Here is a 24,717-nt window from a genome sequence, read left to right as displayed (position 1 = left end):
TAAAGAGAAAAATTAGAGTTTTCCCCTAGCAGCAAAAAAAATGTCACACTCTTGCGTGCCGTTATCTGCACCATGAGCTGCTTTGCTATATGATGCATTCATAAACCAGGAATCTGTTTTATTAATCTACTTCCCACTGGTCAGAGACCCAAATAAAAGTTGTCAGATTGTGGTGAACGGTGTTAGCTCTTGCATGCATGGTGCCATATTTAAGCACCTTTTACTTGAGTTTACTGCAATTATGTGAAAACTGTTAAGTGACAACAAGAGGCTGGAAAAGAAAAAAAAGGACTTTCTTCAGCTTTGTGCATCACTTGTGGCAGCCGCTCCCACTTCTGTACAAACAAAAACAGCAGAGTGGACGTACCGGTACCATTTACAGAGTAACGCTGGGCGATAGAGGGGGAAAAAAGCATATTGATAAAATAGAAAGCATATTGATTGATATTATCAAAAAATTTAAAACATATTTAGTGTAGCCCTGGTCATTTTATGCTGTTTCTTAATGATCTATTTTTAGATAAAGAACACACAAAATTGAAACTCAAACCTTTATACAACCAACTTTTTACCAAAAGTAAAAAACAAACAAACACATGCTCTCTGAACCCTTTCAAGGGGACAGAGCTTTGTGATAGAAAATGGTCTGAATTATCATCCAGCCCTAAAACGGAGCCCTCAGTCCTCGACGTGGCTGTCCTTGGTTTGACTCCGGTCCATGGACTTTTGCCTCTCGTCTTCCCCCTCTCTCTCAGCCTCTTTCCTCTCAGCCTACTTTTATTAAAGGTCACTAGTGCCACAAAAAAAGAATAACACCAAACCTTTGCAAACTTGGTCTTTAGCACTGTAGAACAAAGTTCCACATGCTGTATTCAATACCTTCTTACCATAGATGCTCTTCTTTTAGTTTTCTTGCATAAGTTACACTTATGCAAGAAAGTGCATAAAGTACACTTGCATAAGTGTACTTTATGCTGACTAGCTCCCTAAAGCTGCTCCGTTCTGTGTTTTCCTTTTATCATCCATACATTTTCCCCTCTTTGAGATTGGTTCCGTAATACAAGCGACCGCAGAAATGTTCCTGGTTTGTAAAGATGAGCACATCTGGCGCTTCACTTCGCATGTGCTCCGTTCGATTGATAGTAATACAAAAGCGTTCTATTCCATCATTGGATGTATGCTACTTACTGGCGAGTGTGTATTACACAGTTTTGACTTCTAAAAACCAATTAAAACAAGGTATATTGCCTCAACTGTTGCGATAGGGGGTTGCAAAACTTTCTACGGCTGCACACAACGCAGGACAACATATTCCCAGCAGTAGGCAGGGCTGCCTGCACAACAAATCCCCCTCTGAATACAAATGAAAATAACAGAAAATTTAATTGGGCTGAACTGATTAGTTTTTGTAAATCCTGTGACGCCGTCCGCATTGTCCGCCACTGGAAATTCTTCATGCCTATATCAAACGTGTGTAGTTTTCCCAACACTGGTCCTCAGCCCAGTATCTTTTAATTATTTCATTTAGCACACATCATTTAAGTCTGTTGGATCAAGAACACAACTAAAGCAAAAAATAAAAAATAAAAACTTGCCCTGACGTTATACGATAAGAATTCAAGCTGTGCAAAAGTTCCAGGATGTCAGACATGCTTTGTAAAATGGGCGTGATGCTTGCCTGCAGCTTCTGTTGGACGCAGGAGCCAATGTGGAGGGTGCAGCGGTCCGAAATGGACAGGAGTCCACGGCAGACACTCCGTTGCAGCTGGCGTCGGCAGCAGGTGGGTGATGGCCTAGATTTCTGCTTTAAGCATAGCTCATGCAAGATGGCTGCCTACATACAGTGGCTTTGCTTTCTTTTTACTCATTGTTAGTAAATTAAAACTCTGTTAAACTTGAAGACAATGCAGTTCTAGGAAACAAAGGAGACGACTGATTTGTAACGGATATGACACCCTGCTAGTTTTAATATCAGGACTAAGGTGTGATTGAGCAGGTATAATGGGGGTGAGGGTGGGATTAGAGTGGACAATGAAGGTGTGGTGAAAAAAGAAAAGTGCTGTCTGCAATAGTTTAATGCCCCTCTTGGCCTAATTCTTCCGTGGGATCACCTGAAAGCTACACTTTCATGTGCAGCTCGTTTCTGAATCCAACGTAAACTGCAAAACCCTTTCATTGAGCCCAGGAGATGTGCTTTTGCAGCAGCTGAAATAGAAAAAAATATATGTATGAGAAGAACGTTGAATAAATGTCTTAAGCTGAATTCAGTGGAGAAAAACAAAAATATCAACAGTTTAGGTTTTTGGTTGATATTAATAAAGTATGTGTTCAGAAGCTTAAACCTCTGTGCTTCTCAGGTAACTATGAGATGGTGACTCTGCTCCTGGCACGTGGAGCTGACCCCTTATCAAGGAGCCAGGATGGAAATGCTCTTACTTCTTCTCTTTATGAAGACATGAACTGCTTCAGTCACGCTGCTGCACACGGACACAGGTTTGTCTCATGTTGACCTGAAGAGTTCTGCACGAACGTTGACAACTGATATATCATAGATATCCCAAAGGCTAAAATGAACTATGTGATACTTGTTTTTGGATTGAAGCTTTTTTAAAGTTTAATATTATAGAGAGGTCCATTTATTTCAGTGCTTCTAAACAAACATATGGGTAGAACTAAATAGTTATGTTTTTAATTTGTTAGCTCACACTGCAAAAATGTATCTAAAAATAAGTACAATTTTCTTAGTGTATTTATCCTTGATTTGAGCAGGTCAATAAGATTATCTGCCAATGGAATGAGTTTTTTGACCCCTAATTTAAGATATTTAGACATCCTGCATTTATAATAAGAACAATTGATTTCCATCAACTTATTTCAAGTGCAAAAATCTTATTCCTTTGGGAAATCATCTTATTTACCTGCTCAAATCAAGGACAAATACGCTCATTTAAGAACATTTACCTTATTTTTAGTTCCGTTTTTGCAGTGCATGGGAACTAATTTATTTGGGAAATCACAATACATTTCTTCTACCACAGTTTTTTCTTTTGCTCAACTTTCCATCAGTCTGCTTGGATACAGTACCCCTTGATCAGCCAAACAATTTAAAAATGTCCATTTGTTGCTAACCCCAGAGCATCAATGACACTCAACTGGACAACTCTAAAATCAAAATCCTTTTGTGTTTCCGTTTTCTGTGTTGCAGTAAAATTTCCTGACAAACTGAACCGCATTTTTTGTTTCCTTTGAGGTAAACCATAGGCATCAAATTAAAACGGATTAAACGCAATGTATCACTGTCTAATGTAAGATTGCTTAACTGAAAACTGAAAAACTCGATTTACATTTACATTGTGGCTGGAGAAGCAGCACGTCTAGAATGATGAAACGCAACATCCGAGTGTACAAAGGGAGCACAGGGCTCTGTTGCCCATTTGTTTTCTAAATACCAACTGGCAGAGTGATCTTACCCACCTGTTAGCTGTGTGTTCATGTGAACTCAGTGTAGACTCAACACTTCGCATTCCACTCTAAGGGTGATGGATTATTTAATCGCAGCGGAGATTACGGGGGTCACAGAAATGTAAGTGGGCATAGATGACTCATTCAGTGCTTTCTGTTTCCTTTCCTTGCCGCCCCCTCTTTCCCATCTATCTCCTCAGGAACGTGCTGAGAAAGCTACTGACTCAGCCCCAACAAATCAAAGAGGATGTCCTGTCTCTGGAGGAGATCCTAGCTGAGGGAGTGGAGGATGAAGTTTCAGGGCTGTGCCCTTATCTTCCACCTCCTTCCAACGGCACGCCGGCACCGCAGGATGCAGGCATACCCAAGCTCTGCAAGGCCAGGATGAAGGCTCTACAAGAGGCCAGCTACTACAGTGCTGAGCACGGCTATCTTGATGTCACCATGGAGCTTCATGCAATGGGTACCTTTCAGATAGCGATAAGACATGATTGGTAATTTTTTATGCTTCCAGAACCAAACATGAAATGTATATCTTTTATTAGGGGTACCATGGAAACTGCATGTGTGGCTGGAATCCCTTCGCTGTGCTCATCAGCAGTCCAAGACAGGGGCCACCCTCTCTCTCCTCAGAGAGTTTACCACAGTCAGAGAGGACGACTACTGCGACGAACTCGTCACCACAGGCCTGCCCCTTATGTTCACTATCCTGCGAACCACCAAGGTATCAGCAAACACAAGGCCTGTCATGTTTACCGCTTTTCAGATTCAGAATAAGAAATAAGGCCGACCTTCTGTTCCTTCTTTCAGAACGATGCCATTATACAGCAGCTGGCAGCTATTTTTAGTCACTGTTTTGGCTCAGCACCACTTCCAGACATTCCTCAGATGAAGGCGTCTCTTTCAGCTCAGTTGGGTGAGGAGGCTTTGATTGTTGGGTGTATGAATCAATGTAGTTTGCTGTCCTCATACTGTAAAAAAAATATTTTAAATATTAAAAATTGTAATAAGCCATTTTATTATAACACGATAGGACTGGCCTATCATTTGTGGTGTTTTTTTTTTTTAAATGATCACTTGCATATAGTGGGGTTCATAAATTGCACCTTAAATTAGTTTGTAAGATGTTAATCTGGCCTTTTACAGATCCACTCTTCCTGAACAACTCGGACATGTCAGATGTGACGTTTGTCGTGGAGGGAAAACCATTTTATGGTCACAAAGTCCTTCTGATAACTGCCTCTGACAAGTAAGTGCAACCACTCTTCACTTTGCAGATGTGGAGTCATTTTAGAGACACACCAGATGTTTTTGGCTGAGTTCAGATATCTCTTAAAAAAAACAACAAAAAAACTGAGCCTCACAATTTGATAATTTACATTTTTACCAGATATGTAAGAGCAATGACTGCAAAGCAGTTGAGTGAAGACAAAATGACTGAGCTCAGTTTAAAACTGTCTTTAGCATCTACTTTTAGCGTGGCAAACATTACTAAAACAGCAGCCTGTGTGTGTTTTCCCTAGAGATTAGATTCTTCCTTTAACTCAGATTTCCAAATCCAACTTGTTCCATGACAGAGAGCAGAGCAACTGTGCTGTACTCTGTTCAGCTTTATCGGTTGAAAGTCTCTATGGCCCAATTACCACTGCAGGCAAATGTGGCCCAAACCTAATATTTTCAAGTCACATTTGGGCCACTTCCATATGTGGTCCTGAATCCGATCCGTATCTGATCTTTTCGAATGTGACTTCAGTGGGAAGTCATGTTCTTTTTCTTTTTTTACACAGTAAATGGTTTCTGTCGGCCACTTTAAACCATAAAAGCTATTTATTCCGTGTTTGCTGGACCAAAAGTCAATCATTGTTATTTTCTGCATGTGGGTCAGTTTGGAGCCACAAACAGTTTAGCCAGGAGTCAGAAAAAGGCAGCAGCATTTAAAAATATAAGCAACCTCGCAAAAAAAAAAAAAAAAAAAAAAAAAAAAAATCAGCGGAATTGGACAGAAACGGCCAAGTCCCTTTTTGAATAACTGCGTGCATGTGCAACACCATCCTTCCTGCTCTTCCGCTCCTCGGGTATCGCATGAAAGAATCTCCCAAATACACTCTGGTCTTATTTCTTTCTTCTGAGGCCTTTCTCTTCTTCTTATAAACTTGTAAGACAATTTGAAAATGGCAGAGAGTTGCAAGAAGCAAAGTATACGCTGCCTTGCCTTGCCTACAATGAATGGCTGAAACCGGAGAGACTGCATACATAAACACTAGAAGTGCGCATGCGCAGCAAGAGAAAACTAACGAGGAACGAGCGCGCACATTGCCGTTACGTGAGAGCGTCACAATGATTGGCATGTGGGACAACCAATAGAAAAGGTCATCCTGCCCGGGACACGAAGCCAAAAAAGGCTATTTAAGACCTGTAGACTGTCCTAACATCTTACAGTAAACTAACTCAGTAATAGCTTCCACCCTGCAGAGCTGTCGGTGTTACCTGGTAGAACTTATGTCTGGCCATTTAATGATTGAAAAAGGGGTTTTAGGTTGCTGACCAGATGGTTCTTTTGAGGGTCAATCAAGCTGAAAATCAATCGGACTATGAATAAACTTCTCAGTGCAAACATGTTTGATTTTCTTATCGGGGTGTTTAAGGAGAATAACCTAATCATTCTTTGAAACTACTTTATTTTCAATTTAGGTTCAAATCTCTGCTGGCGTCCTCGGGATCGGATGGAAGCCCCAGCAAAGAAATTGAGATCGGTGATGTCAAGTACCACATTTTCCAGGTATGAATATTGACATGGGAATTTAACAAAAGAGACAACTTTATATATTACCTGTAAAATGATACATGTTTTTTTCTGGCGAGCATTAAATTGGGAAACCAACATTTATTCCCACTTTAAATGGCTTGAAACAGATTTGAATATCACACCAGCTGCACACGAGAACATTGTTACACAGCATTTTGAATGTTTGCTCCTCTTTAAACCTTGTGTTTATGGTATGGTAGGATTGAAAGAACTCTGAGGCCTTCAGAAAGAAGATTGTAGTAGTCTGAGTCTGGTAATGGGCTTAAACAGGTTTCCAAATAATATCATGTTGGCCATTCCACACCAAAGTTAAATAGTCTACAATGGGGTCAAAATCACTGTCCAAGAAAGTTCACCCTGACAGCAAACTTCAAGATGCTAAAAAGAAAGGTTATCCAAAAACTCAAAAATGTAATTATGTTTCCTACAGCTGGCTCTTGCTGCCGTTAATCTACAGAATATACATAGACAGAATGTATAGCTTTTGCAGGAGGTGAGCAAGGAGGAGGCAAAAGCTCATCTTATAGAAGATAGACAAAGAGGAGGACTTGTGGGGAAAAAGATCTTTGGACATATTCTATCGTCTATCGCGTTCCAGAAAAGAAATCTCATACTGTTAAGAATAGACCTAGAGGTGCTATGGTTATGCCCAGCTCACCTTCTCAGATCAATGAATCCATTACCTCTACCATGTGTCAGAGGATGCCGGAGGAAAATAAGACCATTTGTAATCTGCAACATGTCAATCAGCCAAACCATTGCAGAAACTCCACCAATGACTCTCTAAGAATTACAGATGGAAAATCCTGGATCCTGTCAAAGCCTGGGTCTGGATCTCCTTGAGATCCTTTGATGTGCCTCTAAAACGGACCGTACTTGCAATAAACCCATCAGACCAATGTCAGAGAGTGATAGAAGGCTCCAAGAACTTTCTTACTTAAGTTATTTTAGCCAAAGGGGGTAATAGCAGCTATTATGGGATAGGATGTCCCAAAGTTTTCCTCAGCTGGAAAATATCAATGTGAGCATTTCATTTGAAAAGATTTCATTTTTAATGTGCTGTCCTATAGTTTTTTTTATTGTGCCAACACAATTACATAAATCCAATGATGGGTTGAAACGTTGCTAATCATGACCTTTGACCTTTGTGCAGATGATGATGTCTTACCTGTACTGTGGAGGAACAGAGTCACTGAAAACAAACGTGTCGGACTTATTAGAGGTGAGAAGCTGAGTGTCTTGTACCGTACAGGAAGATGTTCCCCAAACAAAACAAAAACGTCTTTGCTACATAGTGGGATGACAGAACTGTATGTTATGATATAATTACTGGGTAAACAGACACCCAATCATTGGTACAAAGTGCATTTACATTTTAAAAGCAGGGGATCTAACCTGTGTTGTTCCTCCCCCAACTTTTGCTTCTTCACTTTTTGCAACTGTGCTAATTTACCAAACTATTGAAAACGGGAGAATTAATAGCCGCTCTTCTTTCACTTTTGAACCCGTTTAGTTCAAATTAGGCTGCACATTACTGCTTTAGTTAAACAACATTGAATGACAAAACTTTAGTCATTCAGTGCACCGTAATCCGAGTAAAAGGAACACTGATTAATGTGTGGGTTAAAACACCTGTTAATCCTACCAACGACAATCAAAATGTAAATTGGCTTAAAGAAAATGACTTAAAGCGTAACTCGACCTCAAATTAACTTTTTTGCCAATAAACTGCTAACATGGTTGTCTTATCGTACAGTCTATATATCCTAGTAATTTCTTTTGACAAATTAGTGCATATTTGTTGAAATTCTGCTTTTATGTCTAAAATTGTCAGTGTGGCGCCCTCCTAGACTTTAACGGTGGTCTTGCATTGAATTTTGAATCCGTATTGCCATTGGTTTTTGTGATGTCATTTGGAGAAACTGATGTTAGTAGCTCTGCTGCTGGGGGGTATAAAAGCAGCTCCATCTTAGAAAACAAAAAAACAGCTCCGTCTTCTGCCTCTGTACTGTTGCACTTTTCAAATCCCTCTAGCAACTTTTCTCCTTAAAAAAAAGTGACTAGCAACAAATCTAGTCACTTTGTATGTTATTGGTGAGTTTACTTTTTACAATTGTAATGCAGTTACTGTCTTGAGGCAGCAGTGAATCCTGTCATGAGCCCTCCATACTTCCCTCAGTGCTGTCTCACAGGCAGACGGCTGCTGCCTCATCCTGAAACCCGCCTTCAGTCAGAGCAGAGAGGAGATCAACCATACTTTCAACATTTCAAATTAATCATGATGCGCAAAGCTGTCTGTGATCCCGTCTTGGATTACAAAGCAGGAAATAAATATAACATAATTGATCCAGCCCTGTCCTCCACTGCCTCGGCAGCACCGGCTTTGAACCAGCGGCTCAAACTCATGAGGCTCTGGCCCGCAAGGTTTCACACAGCCTCCCATCATCTTCCGGTCATGAGGGAGGTGAAAAATCCTCCGCCTCAAAAGACTGAAGCATGGCGTAACTACCTGCTCACTCTCCAGTATGGCAAATCAAGCTAGCTGCTGCTTTTCCCCATCCTGAATGCACAGCCCCTCTCTCCCGCAGCCCCTTTCCTACTTAATCCCACCCACTTTGGAATTTTTCTAATTTGCCTGTGGGCAGAATTATGCTTTTACATGGGGGTAAATTACACTTTAAATGCAGAACTGATGCATCCTAAACTTGATCTAGCCATGTCAGCCCGGCATGTCAATGTTAGCTTATCAAACAGTATTCAGTAGTTTAGATGACACTTGCAGAAATCCAAATTAAACATATATTTTTTTAGGTGATGAGGCAGTGCTGCACCTCTCTGTTTGACAGAAGGAGGCACACTAGAGAAGAAAGTTCAAAGTATTAAGTTCTTGAGAAGTGTGATCTAACTCTCTGGGTGTTGTTGAGACAGTCACGAGCCTGAGGCGGCAACAGCTCCGTGTATTCCTGCTTCTGGGGACATGCAAACACATGTAGCTTTGTGAAACGCTCATTAAGTTTGTGACGCATTCTCATCAATCGCACTATAACTAGAGCCCAGTGCCAAGATTGGAAGGGGTGGGGGAAAAAATCTAAGCCTGGGATTTAACTACAGGCAGTTATATTTTAAACACAGCTGATTCTACTGAGGTAAACAAACACTGCGCCTCAAGTTCTCTCATTCTACAAGATTGTTAAATAGGCTTCAAATTAGCTTAAATAATTAGGTCTTGTGTCTAAAATTTTAACTTTGCCACCATGTGTTCACTCTAATGAAGGCTAGGAATCCATGCAGTGTTTTTACCTACCTGATATTGCTGCATAACTAAAAGTGTACAAAATGGTGGATAAAAGTATTTTTTTTCCCCCTTCAGCTCTTGTTCGCTGCTAATCATTTCCAGCTGGGGGCGCTACAAAGACACTGTGAGCTCCTCTGCTCCCGGCACATAAACCTCGACAATGCAGTCAGCATCTACAAGACAGCCAAGGTAATGTCTGTTCTCAGGAGGATATTCTATCCTCGTGTAAATTAACCTAGACTTTATAAGCATCTAAAACGTGACTATTTCTCTTGAACAGGCAAACGGTTCAGTGGACCTGAGCGCATTTTGCGAAAGTTTCTTCCTGCGGCACATGCCGGCACTACTGGAAAAAGACGGCTTCAGGAGCCTTTTACTGGGATCCCGACAAGGGAACAACTGCACTTCATCTCTGGCTCGCAGCCGCGGTGACTCACCCCTGGACGAGCTGGAGGCCATCCTGGCTCAACGTCTACGCTCGCTTTACATTTCATCTCAAGTCTGAAGGAATACGAGCTGCTGCAATGAGACGAGACGCAAAGTAACATAAGCGGCAGAAGTTTTTATGTAAATACAGGTGGATCGCTTCTGCAAAACTCTTGAGAGAGAGAAAGAAGAACAGATCAGTGACTGAATTGGTAGTTGTTGATTCTGACCATAGCAAAGCTTTGTGCCAAGTGCTGCATAAAGGCAGTTACTGGAAGGAACAGTAGGTTTATAAAAAGGTAGTTTTTGTTTTTTTTCCCTCCAAGGCTCAGGAAGCCTGAATGGGGAGGCAGCTTTTAATAAAACACTGCTGCCATCTATTGGAAGGCTAATAAAGAGACTGGATAAAGGATTGCATTTGAAGACTGGGATTTGCAGCGCCCCCTGGAGTTTGGCTGAAGCCATGTACAGTGACCACAGACTGAAGATGCAGTGAGAGGAAGGCTCGGTCCCTTCTGTAGTAATGTCAACGTTTATATCAAACAAGTACTTTTATATTGTTTTTTTTAACTAAAGTATGACTAGAGAGACATTCACTGCTAAGTTGGATGAACGTTTTCTATTTAATGAGGAAAAAAAAAAAGATGTGAAAGTATTTAACGGGGTGTCCCCTTTATTTCATTTTTTAATCTAAGCTAATATTTTAAAAAACGCTACAGCTGATCAAGCAGGTATACTAATAGGTAATTAAGCTTATATCCCGACATTTAACATATATTTAACACGTCTGTTTGGATGCTGATTGCCGGAAATAAACCTGCCAAACAAAACTTGTGATCTTGACTGGAACTGTGTTTGTGTGGTGTCGTGTGGACTCGCCTGAAAACAGCAGGAGCAGGACCTTGTAAGATGGATGTCATCATATATCCAAAACAATGGTTTTCCCACAAGACATGCAAATAATGTCGAACAGGAAGAAAACACAGGAACACACACAAAATATTATTTTTGCATCAGTGAGCTCTTAATTTAAGAATGGGCCTGGCTGAATTTGGAAACTAGTACTTTGAGTGATGTTCTTTTCTCTCTATATCCACTTACCGTTGCAGGTATGCATTGGGTGCGAGGCACGGTACACTGGACAGGTTTTTCCCAGTTTCTCACATGGAAGGCAGACAGACGAACAACAACCATGCACAAACACATTCTCTTCTAGGGGCGATTTAGAGACCAATAAACAGTCATGTTTTTGTACTGTGAGAGGAAGCCATAGTAAATGGTGAGAACATGAACACTGTATGCAGAAAGGCCGAGATTCAAACCCAGGACCTTCTTGCTGCAAGGCAACCGGGCTTACAAATATTCCAGCGTGCAGTGCCCCAGAGTGATATTTCATCTGTTTATCTGTCGATTTTAATGCTTATAATAAAACCTGAATTTCAGTTTGCCAGAAAATTTTACATGGCATAAGAAAGGAAATGTTATGGCCTGCACAACCATAGGGGAAAACTGCTGACTTGATAGTAGAGTGCTGTATCCAAGTATTTTAATGGAGCGTTCAGTTGAAGTAGAAATGCAATAGGGAAAGTACACAAAAGCTGCAAAGTCCATTTAAAGTTTTGTGGAATATTCACAAGGAGTGGACTGCAGCTAGAATGACATCTGCTGGTTGTGGTCCGCCGAGTTATATCCAAAGTCAGACCAGCTGCTTACTTTGATATTTAAGAGCACCTCATGCGTCTCTCTCTACTGACCTCATAGTAAAACGTCCAGGTTAAATTACCACAATCACTGCTCGTCTGGCCACCAAGTCTTCTCATTTCACCTAAAATTGTCAAAATGAAGATTAGACACCACTGCTATTATTCCAGTGAGTTGTAGGATAATATTAAGCCAGGCCGGGCCAGCAACACCTCAGCAGCGCCACAGGCTGATCACCTCCATGCCACGGAAAATCAACCTCTGGATTTCTGTTGGCTGTAAACCATAAAGATCAAAGCGAATAGAAACAAATCCATACATGTCTGCTACACACATTCACATTCATTGAAAGGGTGCCGTGTGGGTTTCCTCGGACCTGTTGCCCCCACAAGCTGATCTCATGAGCCGAGGACAATAGATTTCAGAGGCACTTTAAAAGCATCACTCTGTCAAATAAATTAACCATCTCCATGTGGTTGTGTGTACCTTAAAAAAGAAAAAAGCCGTTCAAATGCACAAACTAAGATTTTTATGGTCACATATTTGATAAATATGGCAATACGATTTATTCTTATTAAAAAAAAAAAAAAAAAGCTAGAAGGACTTATTACTACTTTGGTGGCTGCATTCAGCTATACCAATCTGAACAAGGAAAACAAACACGCCATAACTGAATGAGTTTATTTGTTTCAGCACTGAAAATGCTCACAGTTATTTAGAATGGGGATTACATCAGTAAGTTGTTTTCCTGCTCTTTCCAAAGAAAAAAAAAAAAAAGAAGACCCTTCCAGGCCAATATTTGTCCTCGGTGCTGCCAGCTTCCCGTTGTAGTAAACAAAAAGGAGGGTGGATATCAGGTATTGCTTTGATTTTGTAGTAGTGGTATTCCCTCCGTGTGCCCCTTCGACCAGCAGGCAGAGAGAGCCCAAGCTACCGAGCTTTCCGCAGAGAGGTACAGAGTAAAGGAAGCATTGTTTAAAACCTTTGTGCACAAGCTGGAGGAAGGAAAACAAAGTCAGCAGGACCGAAAGGAGAGTAAAAAACGAAATCAAAGGCCAAATTATAAGCAGAGAGAAGGGGATTTCAACTTTAAAACACAGTACTGTAGAGGGGGAGGGGGGGAAATCAATGAAGGCTGATAAAAGGGGTGAGTTTGGCATGAAACATTAAACACTGAAGCCATGCAAAGAAAAGCTCATGTTTGACATGCACACAGCAATACAAGCAAAAAGCATAGAGCAGGAATCCCCAGCATGGTTGAGAAGACAATCAACCCCTACAGCTTTGTCTGTCTATTTACAAAGAGAAGAAGCAGATCTGCCGAATCACCCTCCTCAGGTCTGGCATACAACTCACGATAATATGAAACTGACAAATATCAATAGAAGAGCATGTTCCCTCTTCAAAAAGAGGCTAAGTCTACATTCTTAAATTACTGGTAAAATCATTCCTTTTTTTCCCCAGAGTTCCAACAAGGTCGTCTTTCCTCCAGGTCTGGAAATAGAGAAATTTGTCAAAGTTCACATCTTTCTGTTTAAGTCGGACCGAAACGAAACAGAAAATAAAGCGGAGCTTTTTCTTTCTTTAAATGTCCCATTTACAAACACACAAGAGGGTAGTAAATAACATTCAACTGACCTAACAGCTTTGTCCATATAAATAGCCGAGTTATAATAAATTAGGGATCAAACAGTGAGATGAACAGATATGAATAAATAAGGTTGACGATACAAAAATATTCACAATTGCATTTATCACATTTTTTTTGTTCCTCTACTCCTACTGCTGGTAGTTGAGACTAAGAGAGAGGTACAGCTGGAAAATCAAAGAAAGTGCTGCAGAGAACAGGGAATGTTCGGATCATTTCCAGGTCAATCGAACAAAGACAGCGGTGATCATGTAAAAAAAAAAAAAAAAAACATAATAATACACAGAATTTAAAATGACAGAATGAGGCAGGCGCAGCATCAGCAGCCTGTTTCTATGATATCTAACAGTGTCACAACTAGACATTTCAATTTTTTTACATTAAAAATGCTTTCAGTCTGTACAAGAGAATAGATCATTCATTTTAAATACCCACATAACCCTCCCAGCAACCCCCGCCCCCAATACTTTCATTTCATCTCCCCCCCCATTTCCCCGCGGCCCGTTTTTTCTGACACCCACGTCCTCTCTGAAATCACAATTTCAGTCCATTTTGCAGCAGTAGTATCAAGTCTAATAAAATTCAGAATTCAAACCCAGTTCATCACAAAGAAAGTACAATAAAAAGCAAACAGATACAATCCGGCAATCGCCTGCGTTGGCTGTTTGGACCTCGCCCCCAACATCTCCTTTTCTTCGCTCCTCATATTTCTGTAAGTCTTTTGTATTTTTATTTTTTTAACGTTTTTAAATCAACGTTGATACATCCCAGAGTTTTTTTGTGCATGTTTTCTTGTACGCTGTATGTCAAGTGTTTTTGAACAGTGCTTTATTCCCAGTGAAATAAAATAATAAAATAAATAAAACCCATAAAAGAAAGAAAAGGAGATAGTTGATGATTGGAGAGTGTGATTACGTAGGAAGGAAACACTAAAAGGATTTTTGTCTACTTCTACTGACGGGTGCCAGAGGTGGAGTCGGGAGCGCAGTCGAAAGTGGAAGTCGGTTTTCAGCACCCTTTCGTAAAGGAGTCCTCCACTGACAAAAGTCCGACACTCCTGGCACGCTCGAAGGGGGTGGAGGGGGTTAGTCGAGGAAGGGCAAGTGGAGAATGGCTCACAAGGAGGGACTTTAATAGGTTTTCTGGATAATTCCTGGTATCAGAAACAAGTCAGGACATAACAGAGGTTAGCAGCAGCAAGGGAGACAAAAAAAAAAACAACTAAGCATGGGGCAAAGGTAAATTTGATGGGTCGGACGGAGGGAGAGGGGATGATGATGGAAACTGAAGAGAAATGAAAAACTGGAAAGCTGTAGTGTTGGAATTGATGTGTGTTATGGAGCTGCAGTGTATTTTTCGTCTTAAAAAAATAATGCTCCTCCTAAATATGCATGTTAAGTAAATTTGCATTTGCACATCTACAAAAATGTCTCGGTCTAGGACTCGTCCTGCGACCCCACCGACGCCAAAGACAGCTTGGCTCTGTCCCGGCCTGCAGCGGGGAATTTGGCGTCATTGTTTTCGGACTCGCGCCTCCGCACATGCATGGGAGAGGGGCAGTGCTTGGCGGGCACGCCGACGGGGTGGGGCACCTGGCCGTTCTTCTCGTCTGAAAGAGGTCGGTTCGTTATTTCAGAAGAGTCACACAGTGGCCGCTGCAAGTAACACAAACGGGAGGAAAACATGGGGACAATGTGGTTTCACGGGACCAAGAGGGAGAAAGCAAAGGAGAGTTCGAGGTCGTGGAGATGCTACAAAGCAGAACATGGATGAAGCAGAGACTATGCAAAGAGCGATCTTCCGAAAATAAACGCAGACAGAGATGAGCCGAAAATGTACCTACACTCGTTGCATGAATGTCATTAATCTGGAGCGCTGAATGATTCATTCAAAACACTTACACTGTTTTATAACAATTGCACCACATCCAGTTCTACTGGATTTTAAAGGAAAAATATCGGGTGCACAAGGTTAGATCCAGTGCAGATTTTTGTTCTAATCCACACAGTTTCAAAATTATACATGCAGGCTCAAATATATACATACCGCCCCAGAAAAATAGGGTTAAATGTCTCCAAGCAAGTTGCAGGAAGTAGCCCAAAACCTTATTGATGGCAACAAAATGCGTGTGCAAATTCCTGAGAGACATTTACCCAAATATCAGTCACATGCATGTACATATTTAAGCCAATCTGTCTGTATGAACCAACTTTGTAAAGGGCCCTCCGATGACATGTGTTGTGAACTGGCAATAAACCGATCTGAACTGAATAAAAAGAGGCCACCACAAAGGTTTCCCTCCGTTTACGAAGCCGAACTCTCAAGAGTTTACTCCAGTCAGTAATCCAGACCAACTTCAATCTGGGTATAGCTCGGCTAACTCAGCTGTCCACTGAGGCCTCAGGGCTGAAGGGCTAAGTGAAGCGCATGTAACACAATTTTTTTTCTACGAAACGCTTTGATCACTTGATTTCAAAGTTATACTCAGGCAGTTCCAAAAGTTGGCCAACTGAATCAACATCAAAACCAGCGGCTCTTTGAAGTAACACACTTTTACAACAATGGAGTCAGAACTGTGACGAGCTTTAATAAATGATGCATTAAAATCATCAATTCTGTCTGAATTGTAGCTTTTCTGATAAATGAATTATTCCCACCTAATTGTTGTAAACAAAGATAAAAAAAAAGTATGTAGGATTTTCTTTATATGAAGATTATTTTAACATATACTGCAGTACAGTAGGGACGCTAAAGAGGACAAACTGAGAAAATAAAGTTCTTAATACTTAGTCACATCTTTGCAAAGTTTTGCTTTGTGAATAGTAGGCGAACAGCTATTTACCCAGGGTTCTCATGTATTTAATCTTTACAGCATATATTATGTATTTAACCATAAAAGATGCTGTAAATGGGGAATCTGTTTGAAAACTGCCTACAGTAGCTTGCAAATCAAAATAAACAATTAACAAGGATTACCGTTTACTCTGTGTTTTTGCCAGACTTCCTGTGCATGTGGCCATGTGTAAATGTGCCACAGTTGGTTTTGGCAGCTGCGTTATTCAGCTGGAAAATGTTTGTGGTTTCTGTCTCTCTTAAATTCTACCTTAGTCATCTGTGAACAATGACTAGTTCAGGATCTTTGTGCCACACTCCTTGGGGACGTCCCTCCTCTTCCCTTGGGTGGGGGAGGCAGATTTCCTGTCTTGGCCCCTCTTAGGCACCTTTACTCTGAAGGTCCCTTTGGGCATCTGGGGTTTCGGTTCCCCTGGTGTCTGCCTTGGTGCTCTGGGGGGCGTATCATTCACAACCACTATTGAGCATTTTTCTCATGGATAAACCTTACGTACACACGCGCACTCTCTCAAACACCTACAGGGGCTCGGATCCAGGTACTTACAGACTCACTTCTATACAGAAAACCCCTACTATTATCTTCAGCTGTCACTTTATACATGTCACATTAATTAATACCGTATATTCTTTAGTGATGGTATCAAGGCGTTACTTGATTGTATCTCTAACACTTTATCGGCTGGTTGTGCTGTTTTTTTTTTTTTACATCTCCCTTTGCAGGTGAAGATCAGACTGAGGATGTATCGTTCTCTCCCTTTTCTCTCCTTTCTCTTTCACCTTCTCTCCTTTTTCTTTTCTCTTCTACCTTCTCGTTTCGGTGTCCATATAATATGAAATATTCCCTGCATAGATAATACTAAAGCTTCTTGTATAAATCAAGTGGAGCACTACGGCGAAAGCGGTAAGGCTCCGCTTGTGAAAGTAAATTATTTTGGGCTCTTTTTGGCATTAATACAACAATTCTTATTGCCACATTGCTAGACAAGACACTATTAGAAAAAAGAAAGAAAGAAATCTACGGATTTAACACCACACGAACATGCCTGATCATAAAAGACCCTCTTCTACAACTGCAGTTGGTTAGCATGTCTCCAGATATTTTCCATCCTTCTTTTCTTCCCATCAATTGTCTTTCTATGCCAGTCTCCAACGTATAATGACAATACTTGTAGTGATTGGCGCTATAATGACTGAGACTTGATTGAGCCTTTTGTTCATCACTAAGTGAAATGCAAAGCCCTGTCTCCTGTTAATTATAGCCTCTGGCTTTGTATTTCTAAAGGCCATGTGGTCAGCCTGTAGCAAAGGTGTAGCAGTAGGTCAAAAAGGAGAGGATGGGGCATTACTCTGAAATGATAAATGCACGACTTGTGAGGGAAAAAAAATACTGAAGTCATTGAAACTAGCTCAATGTTTTATAGTAAAAACTAATGTTTTTAGTATAAAACGTAATTATTAATTTATTTGTATGTTGTAATAATGAAAGTATAGATGGACAGAGGGATTATTCCTTACCCAAGTCCTACCAGGCAAGGCTCATCACAACACTCTTCATTGTGGAAGTTTTTATAGTGGAAAGTCAACTGTAAGCTAGCTATTTTTAATGTCCATGAGGAGTTTAAATTGTTTCTGACAACTTTTCTAGACATTACTTTTAAAGACACTCTGCTACTCTGCTAGAATTGAGCAGGGGGCTGGTTTGCTCTTGGTTGGCTCCTTGGCCATGTAGTAATTCTGGTGTTTTAGTTGCTTCGTGTGCCACTTGTTGTCAATTTGTGTCTGCTTTGGGAATGTTTCATCTGATTGGCAGAGCTGAATTCATTAGATAGTACCAGGAAGGTGGCGGATATCACAGAAAACTTTGCGTTGTATCACTTTGAGCTTCCAGCTGTTCCGAAAACACTCTCTACATTTGAAACTGTTGGTGGGCTTTTGAAAGACTCCGTTCAGGTAAGGGTCTGCACTCTCACAGGAATAAACAGACACTGCTCTTTAGAGTAAGCAATCATGCTAATTTCAAAAAGGCCACCTAAAATGTTACTTCAATAATCATTTCATTTTTGTTATAAATCATTAAAGTTTTTGTCTTTATTACATTGTTTGCTCCCTTTCATACATAAAGTACACACACACACACACACATGTTGTTGTGATGTAAATCAGAGTTGGCAGGACAAAGCTTGGTGAAAATCGGAGATCTGCCACACATTTCTGATCACTGCATTTCTAATCAAACATTTTTTCTAATGTGTTTTAAGTGATTCTTTTATCATTGCAGGTGCTCGGATTTTCATTCTCATGATATGAGTCAACCCATAGCAGCCATTATAATCTAATATAATCTAATTTCACCCATTCCACAAATTACTCTGGTAATAATCTGAACAATATGAAAGATGAAAAATTTGGCAAACTTAAGAATTGGTAAAAAAAAAAAAAAAAAAAAGAGGGAACGCTTACTGACATATAGCAACGGCAGCAGATTTTTAACACTGGAATGGCCATGGCTGTTGGAAAGGATCGGACTATGTGGACAATTGTTCAGCCAGCTGAACATCCCAGGAGACGGCAGACTGAAAATGTTCTTACTGAAGCCGCTGCTCCCGCCGCATATGCAAAGGGCAACATTGATGGGGGCACTCACAGCTTTCCTGTGTGTTCCTGTGTATATTATCGACTCAGGCAAGCTAAAGCACACGAGGGCGTGTACTGTGGCTGAAGTGCATCACCATCACGGTGACAGCTCATGAGAGACAACGGTGGCCGAGCTGAAAGCCTTCATTAGCCTCTTGTATATTCAAGGAGCACAGGGAGCAAAAAATATGGACTTGGATAGCGTCTGGTCAGAAAGAAAATGGGATTTCCAGTTTTTCAAGGAAATAATGTCCAGAGAAAGGCTCAAAGAGTTCATGAGATTTCTTGTTGAATGTGCACGACTGGTAGATGACAGGTTTGCGTTGATCTCTGGTACCTGGAGCAGGTTTGTTGAACACTATATTATCTGCTACAAAAGAATGGTGCCAACATCACCACTGAAGAGAAGCTTTTTGACAGGCAGCAGATGTTCGGTCAAAATATATGCTAAATGGGGCTCCACACCCGGGAAAGGAGTCAACATGCAGAAGAGGTCAGCTCCTTAGAGAAAACGTGGGTCTGAAACTGGCGGACCTATTCATGGGGAAGGGAAGAAATATCACCTCTGATGATTTCTTCGCTTCTCTAAACTTGGCTAACACCTTGCAGGCGAGGATGAACAGCCTTGTGGCCACTCAGGGGAAAGCAAACAGTTTATCAGGGAAAGCCAGGCGAACAAAGTTTGTTTCCTCAGCATTGTGCACAAGGGCATGGGCATGACTGATGGGGCGAAGGCAAAGCCGGATGCTTCACAGTATTAGAACAACAAAAAAATACGGCATGGACATCTCGGATCAGATGGCAAGAAAATAATCAGCAAATGTGGTCCGCAGAGGTGGCCGGTTGCTACATTTTATATCAAGCTGGACCTTGCTGGACCTTGCAGGGCTAAATGTTCTCTTCCAGAAGATCTCTGGCAACAAGATCCCATGACAAACGTTTCTGCAGCAGATGGGCGGGGAGCTTAGAGTTGAGTTTAGGGAGGGTTTGTCGGCCATCAAGGCATCTGGAACAAGGTTGTAATCTAAGCAAGCAGGACTGAAATGTGCCACGGCCTCACAAAAGGAGGCAAGGCCAGGTGTGGACAGGCTGCACTAAAAATAAAACACGGACACCTGCAGATGGTGCCTCAAAGCTGTGTGCCGGAGTTGCGCCAGGCAAAGAGAGGTGATCATCGTCGGCTACGCGTTGCAAATAGTTTTATTAGACTCATCGTAAATACTTGGAATAATACATTCTTTAATTGCTCTTTTTACTGACTTTTGACATCCAGTTTGGGTGTTCTCCATTACTTCATTTCAACATGTTGATTATCGTTTATCACAAACATTCTGGCAATAGGAATATCGGTGTTTATATTTAGTTTTTGTGATACAGGAGTCTAAACTTATAGTTGATTTATAGTACTATATTTTTGTTAGATTTCCCAGTCAAATTAACAAAAAAACTGTTGCATATGTATTGCCATGCAGTTTGTTCATTTGATGATGATGATTTATACAAGTAAAAGCCTACTGGAAAAATTAAACTTCATATATTAAAATTAAAAATAATTTACTTTGCCGGTGTTTTGGTTTTTAAACTTAAAAGGTGAATTAAGGTTTCGCAGCAGTCAAAATGTGGTCTTTCTAGTAGCTACAGTATAGAGGCCTTTGGAGACTTAGTTATCATCCTTAGTGTTTCAAAGGAGTGAGTAATAATAAATTACAGGCTCAACGCAAACACAGTTCACACCTGACCAACACAGCACAATGGGTTAAAGTGCAAAGATTTGCCAAAGAATCAGTTTAGGATAACTTTTTTTATATTTTACATTAAAATTTAAATCTAAGAGAAACAGCAGTCTTTTTTTTTCTTTTTCTTTGCTGATCAACGGCACTTTTTTCTGTAGTTCGCCTGCGGACCACCAGATGGGGGTGTTGCAGAGAAAATGAAACAGAGGGTGACACACAAGACAAAACATGCTGAGAGCAGAAGAGAAGAAATAAGATTCCTGTATTATTCCCGCCCCTATTTTTTATTTTCCACTCCATGCATTAGGAGAACGTAATATAGACTTTGGGGGGAAAGAACAGATGGACAGATGTTCAGAGGCTCCATAGCAGCCTTGAAAGTAATGAGACAAAAGAGGTGATAAAGAGAGACTGTCAGGAGGTTGTTTTAAAGTCTTAAGAGTCCAAAAGAGACCGACATGGAAGAGACCGGCGGGGTGTCTTATTTGGATGCACTAAAACATTGTAAAAGACAGAGGCAGTTATTGGGCGTGTAGCTCCGTGCATTCTGGGAGTGTGTTGAGGCACGGCAGTGTTGCCATGGCAGCCGGCATGGACGATCGGTCTATAAAATTGGAATAACCCGACGTGAATCAACTTAATCTACCTCTACTTTAATCTTTAATCTACCGTGGCAACATAAGAACGTTTTGGCCTGCAGTCGGCGCTTGAGAGCAACCCCCCCCCCCCTCCCCCCAACCCCTAAAGTCGGTGAGGCACGGGCATTTTGGAGAAGCAGTGCAAGAGAGCGAAAAACGGGGCAAGATTCATCTTGGCTTCAGTTGTGAGAGGGAATTGTGAAGAGGTGGGATGGAAAGATGAGGCGGTGGTTGGGAATCTGAGGAGGAGGTATGGAAAAAAAGGTGTTTCTTTATGTGATATTTTGGGGGGGGGGAACAAACGTCCTCACTCACCAGAGAGCTGCTGGACCCCAGGCTGATCGTGTGTGCTTAACAACTGGCTCTGAATTGTCTCGACTACTCGCTTAAAACGTCGGCTTGGACCTGCACACAAGGAAACATTGGATTAATAAACCCCAAATCATTGCAAAGGTGGAACAGCCGGAGTTCATTAATTAACGCCGGTTCAGTTCCACCGCTCACTCCCGCAGGAAATTATACTGAAGAGGAAAGCCCAAAAAGCTATCACAAATACAAAACGTGGCTCTCCCCACGATGACAAGTCAAACTATGTGGCTCGTGTACCAGAATTCAAAACGATCAGGGCAACCGTGTGAGCACTTGACAAATACAAGTAGAAAAACAAGAAAAAGATGTAAAATACAAAAAACCCATTATTTGGAGCAAGTTGGAATGAAATTGCTTTGCTTTGTTGTGTACGCAGAAGCCACTCTCTGCCAAAACCTTACGTTGGGCTTGCTATGTATTCTCATGGTCTGAAACCTATGATTTTATTATACTTGTCAGGACTGATGGTACCATGGTTGCATCACTAGTTTAACTGGCACACTAATTGACAGTTTTACAATAGTACGATATAGACTAAGTGCGAAAGACTCAAATGTGTTGGATAGAAGTTAATGGATCACATTTATAGCACACAGATATAGTCAGACGTTTACATAGATTCTTCATGGGAATGAATGTCTTTCTATTTGGGCTTTCAATTGTTTATTTGAATTTTTTTTTTTATTACAGTGGAACAGTGACACAATTTCAATGTGTTTTCTAAAGAAATCTGTTATGTGTAAGTTTTCTGAAAACCAAACAGGGTCAAATCTATTCACACAGGCTCAAATTCATCTAAAATCAACAGTTTACTGGTTGAAACTTAAAAACTGTAAGGACTTTAAACCAGGCAATGATCCCAAATTGCCTTCTGGAAGGACACGGACCTCCAAACTATTAAACATGTATGGATTCTGTCCGACAGTAGAGTCCATGCAAGAAAACCAACCAATTGAAATCTGCTTTATCATTTCTGTTGAGACAAATGGTTACAAACCTAGAAAATCATTGCAAGAAGCTTATTGATAACTACAAAAGATGTGTGCATTCTAACCCGCTGGGGGGAATTGAGTGGTGTATGTATATGTGACCCTGTACGTTACTTTGGCCCTTTGGATTAGTGAAAACTCATAATAAACTCAAACTTATTCATCCATATCTTCCTTTACAATTCAGATGTGCACCATTAAAACATTTGAATAAAGAATTTAAAATACTCATCAATGTTTTGTGTTCTGCATGAAGTTGCTTTCACACATGCCATAAGAAAGGTGAACTCCTGATCATCAAATTAGAAGATTTGAACGCTTTCATTGAACCACAGCTACCAACAAAAGCAACCAGGTCTAAGGCAAAGGGAGCTTCTGAGAGTCAAACTACTGTAGTCGTACTCATTTGAGCGGAAGAGACTGAAGGGAGGAAAAGAAAGAACGCATCTGTTTCTGCACAACTAAGCATTCGCACATGGCTGCTCAGTATGTAATCTTGCATTGCCAGACCTCGTTTTGTTACACTCAGGGAGGTTAGGAGAAAATCTTATCGAGCACTTGGGGTGGCAGGAACTCCAAGAAACTCGCAGGCAGTTTCTCATTTTTGGCAGCAAGTTTGGAAGACAGCCCCCTCAAAAAAGAACCAAACACCCACATTTTAGGTTTATGCATTTGGTTCTTTAAAAAAAAAAAAAGCCAATTTTAATGGCATTAGTTTAAAGAGTGCCAGTATTCTACTCGTGGCAGCGTTCCATGTGTTATATGGAAACTTAGATTATCCATGACTTTTGGAAGCCTAGTGATCAGTGGGAATATAAGTTAACCAATGACTCCACAGCTTTATTCCTGATGTGGACTCAAATCTTTTCACGTTGGATTTCAGATGTGGGCAAAATAACGTATTGCCTCAAGATTACAATTTAAAACTCTCCTTCCCACATATATAGTTCGTTAATAATCAGACTCTGACATGCTTCACAGACCTGTTTGTTCCAGCCGTTCCTAACAGAGCAGTTTGCTCTCAGATTTACTGCTGGTTCCTAGAGTTTGTAAAAGTAGAATTGGATGCAGATCTTTAAATCATTTATTTTTAGTGTTTTTATTTCATTTAATAACTGATCAAATATATTTTAACATAAAAAAGACGGACAAAATATGAATATAAAGGAGTTGAAAGAAAAACCTCTATGATCTACCATTTTTCTCAAAAAAATCTATTTACTAAATCTATAAACTAGATGCTTCTCTGCAGTGGAACCGACTCCCAGTTTCACTCCATGAGCCAGACACCAGGACCGCTTTGATTTTCCCCCACCACGGTGCTGTGCTTTTTGCATGTTTCTTTGGCCGCGTCACAGCGCCACCAACAGGCCCAGCATACCGACTACAGCCTTTTCAGTTGGGCTGCATCACCTTGTGTGGTCGCACATTTTTCTCTTAATCGTTTATGAAAAGTTACCATGTTTGTCTTCGTGTTGACAAGGAATTAGAGTGGCTTAGATTATCCTGAACCATCTCTGTAGTTATGCTGCTAAATGGCTAAGGCTGCTGTTAGATATAATGATCACTTTCCTTTACTCAGCTACATTATCTCACTACTCCTAATTTTGTCTTTTTTGCTGCCATATCAAATTTGAACTCGATGCTCTCTCAGTTTCTCTTCATAGAGGCTACATCAGACCATTTTATTTTTTTCAATTTTCCTGTAAAATCCTCGTAGAGGGAAAGATCGGCTGAGCTCCTGCTGCCAAAATCTTAATGTTCTTTTTTTCTAGATGATGGCTTGGCCCTGTTTTTCAGTGGTTGACCCTGTCTCTCTCCCAGACAAAGCTAATGGCTGGACTTTTATCGTATGTGCGTTCTTCCAACCTCAGGACTTGAAAACTGGCTCAAAGCTTATCTGCTTAGCTGTGTTTCTTTCACAGACGATGCCACTGCCATTAACATCTTACTTTTCTTTAGCATTGAAAGTACTTCTGGATAAGAGGTTCCGTGTTTTGATCAGTTTATATGTAGCCTCGTGAGACCATCCTGATCTCGCGAGCTTTCAAGGTTTCACTCGCAGAACAGTCTGGCTACCCTCCGTTGAAGAAAATTTGGAGCCGTTCACCAAACGAACGTCCAATCAGCGTTGGCTTTGAGGCGGGTTGAGGTGTGACGCAA

At 40.9% G+C, this 24,717-nt stretch overlaps 2 protein-coding genes across 6 annotated transcripts in view; one reads left to right on the top strand and one right to left on the bottom strand.

Annotated features, from left to right (window-relative positions):
• abtb2b (ankyrin repeat and BTB (POZ) domain containing 2b) overlaps positions 1-10,824 on the top strand; it is a 79,742-nt gene extending 68,918 nt beyond the window's left edge. For both annotated transcript variants that reach the window (XM_021310985.2, XM_021310984.2), the window contains exons 9-18: positions 1,685-1,781; positions 2,358-2,493; positions 3,663-3,925; positions 4,008-4,186; positions 4,273-4,378; positions 4,609-4,711; positions 6,154-6,241; positions 7,422-7,490; positions 9,639-9,752; positions 9,844-10,824. In XM_021310985.2, the coding sequence (XP_021166660.2) occupies positions 1,685-1,781; positions 2,358-2,493; positions 3,663-3,925; positions 4,008-4,186; positions 4,273-4,378; positions 4,609-4,711; positions 6,154-6,241; positions 7,422-7,490; positions 9,639-9,752; positions 9,844-10,068 (1,380 nt within the window). In that variant the 3' untranslated portion in view covers positions 10,069-10,824. The remainder of the gene's footprint in view (positions 1-1,684; positions 1,782-2,357; positions 2,494-3,662; positions 3,926-4,007; positions 4,187-4,272; positions 4,379-4,608; positions 4,712-6,153; positions 6,242-7,421; positions 7,491-9,638; positions 9,753-9,843) is intronic.
• A 1,533-nt stretch (positions 10,825-12,357) lies between these two features.
• Positions 12,358-24,717, bottom strand: part of brsk2a (BR serine/threonine kinase 2a) — a 257,881-nt gene continuing 245,521 nt past the window's right edge. For 3 of the 4 annotated variants that reach the window (XM_036151527.1, XM_036151517.1, XM_036151521.1), the window contains 2 exons: positions 21,512-21,601; positions 12,358-14,947 (listed from right to left, as the gene is read on the bottom strand). In XM_036151527.1, the coding sequence (XP_036007420.1) occupies positions 14,775-14,947; positions 21,512-21,601 (263 nt within the window). In that variant the 3' untranslated portion in view covers positions 12,358-14,774. The remainder of the gene's footprint in view (positions 14,948-21,511; positions 21,602-24,717) is intronic. The other variant, XM_036151523.1, reaches the window with a different exon arrangement.

Source organism: Fundulus heteroclitus, chromosome 2, assembly GCF_011125445.2.
Source record: "Fundulus heteroclitus isolate FHET01 chromosome 2, MU-UCD_Fhet_4.1, whole genome shotgun sequence".
Taxonomy (NCBI): domain Eukaryota; kingdom Metazoa; phylum Chordata; class Actinopteri; order Cyprinodontiformes; family Fundulidae; genus Fundulus; species Fundulus heteroclitus.
The sequence above is the reverse complement of the archived record's forward strand: the minus strand, read 5'-3'. Positions and strand labels throughout refer to the sequence as shown.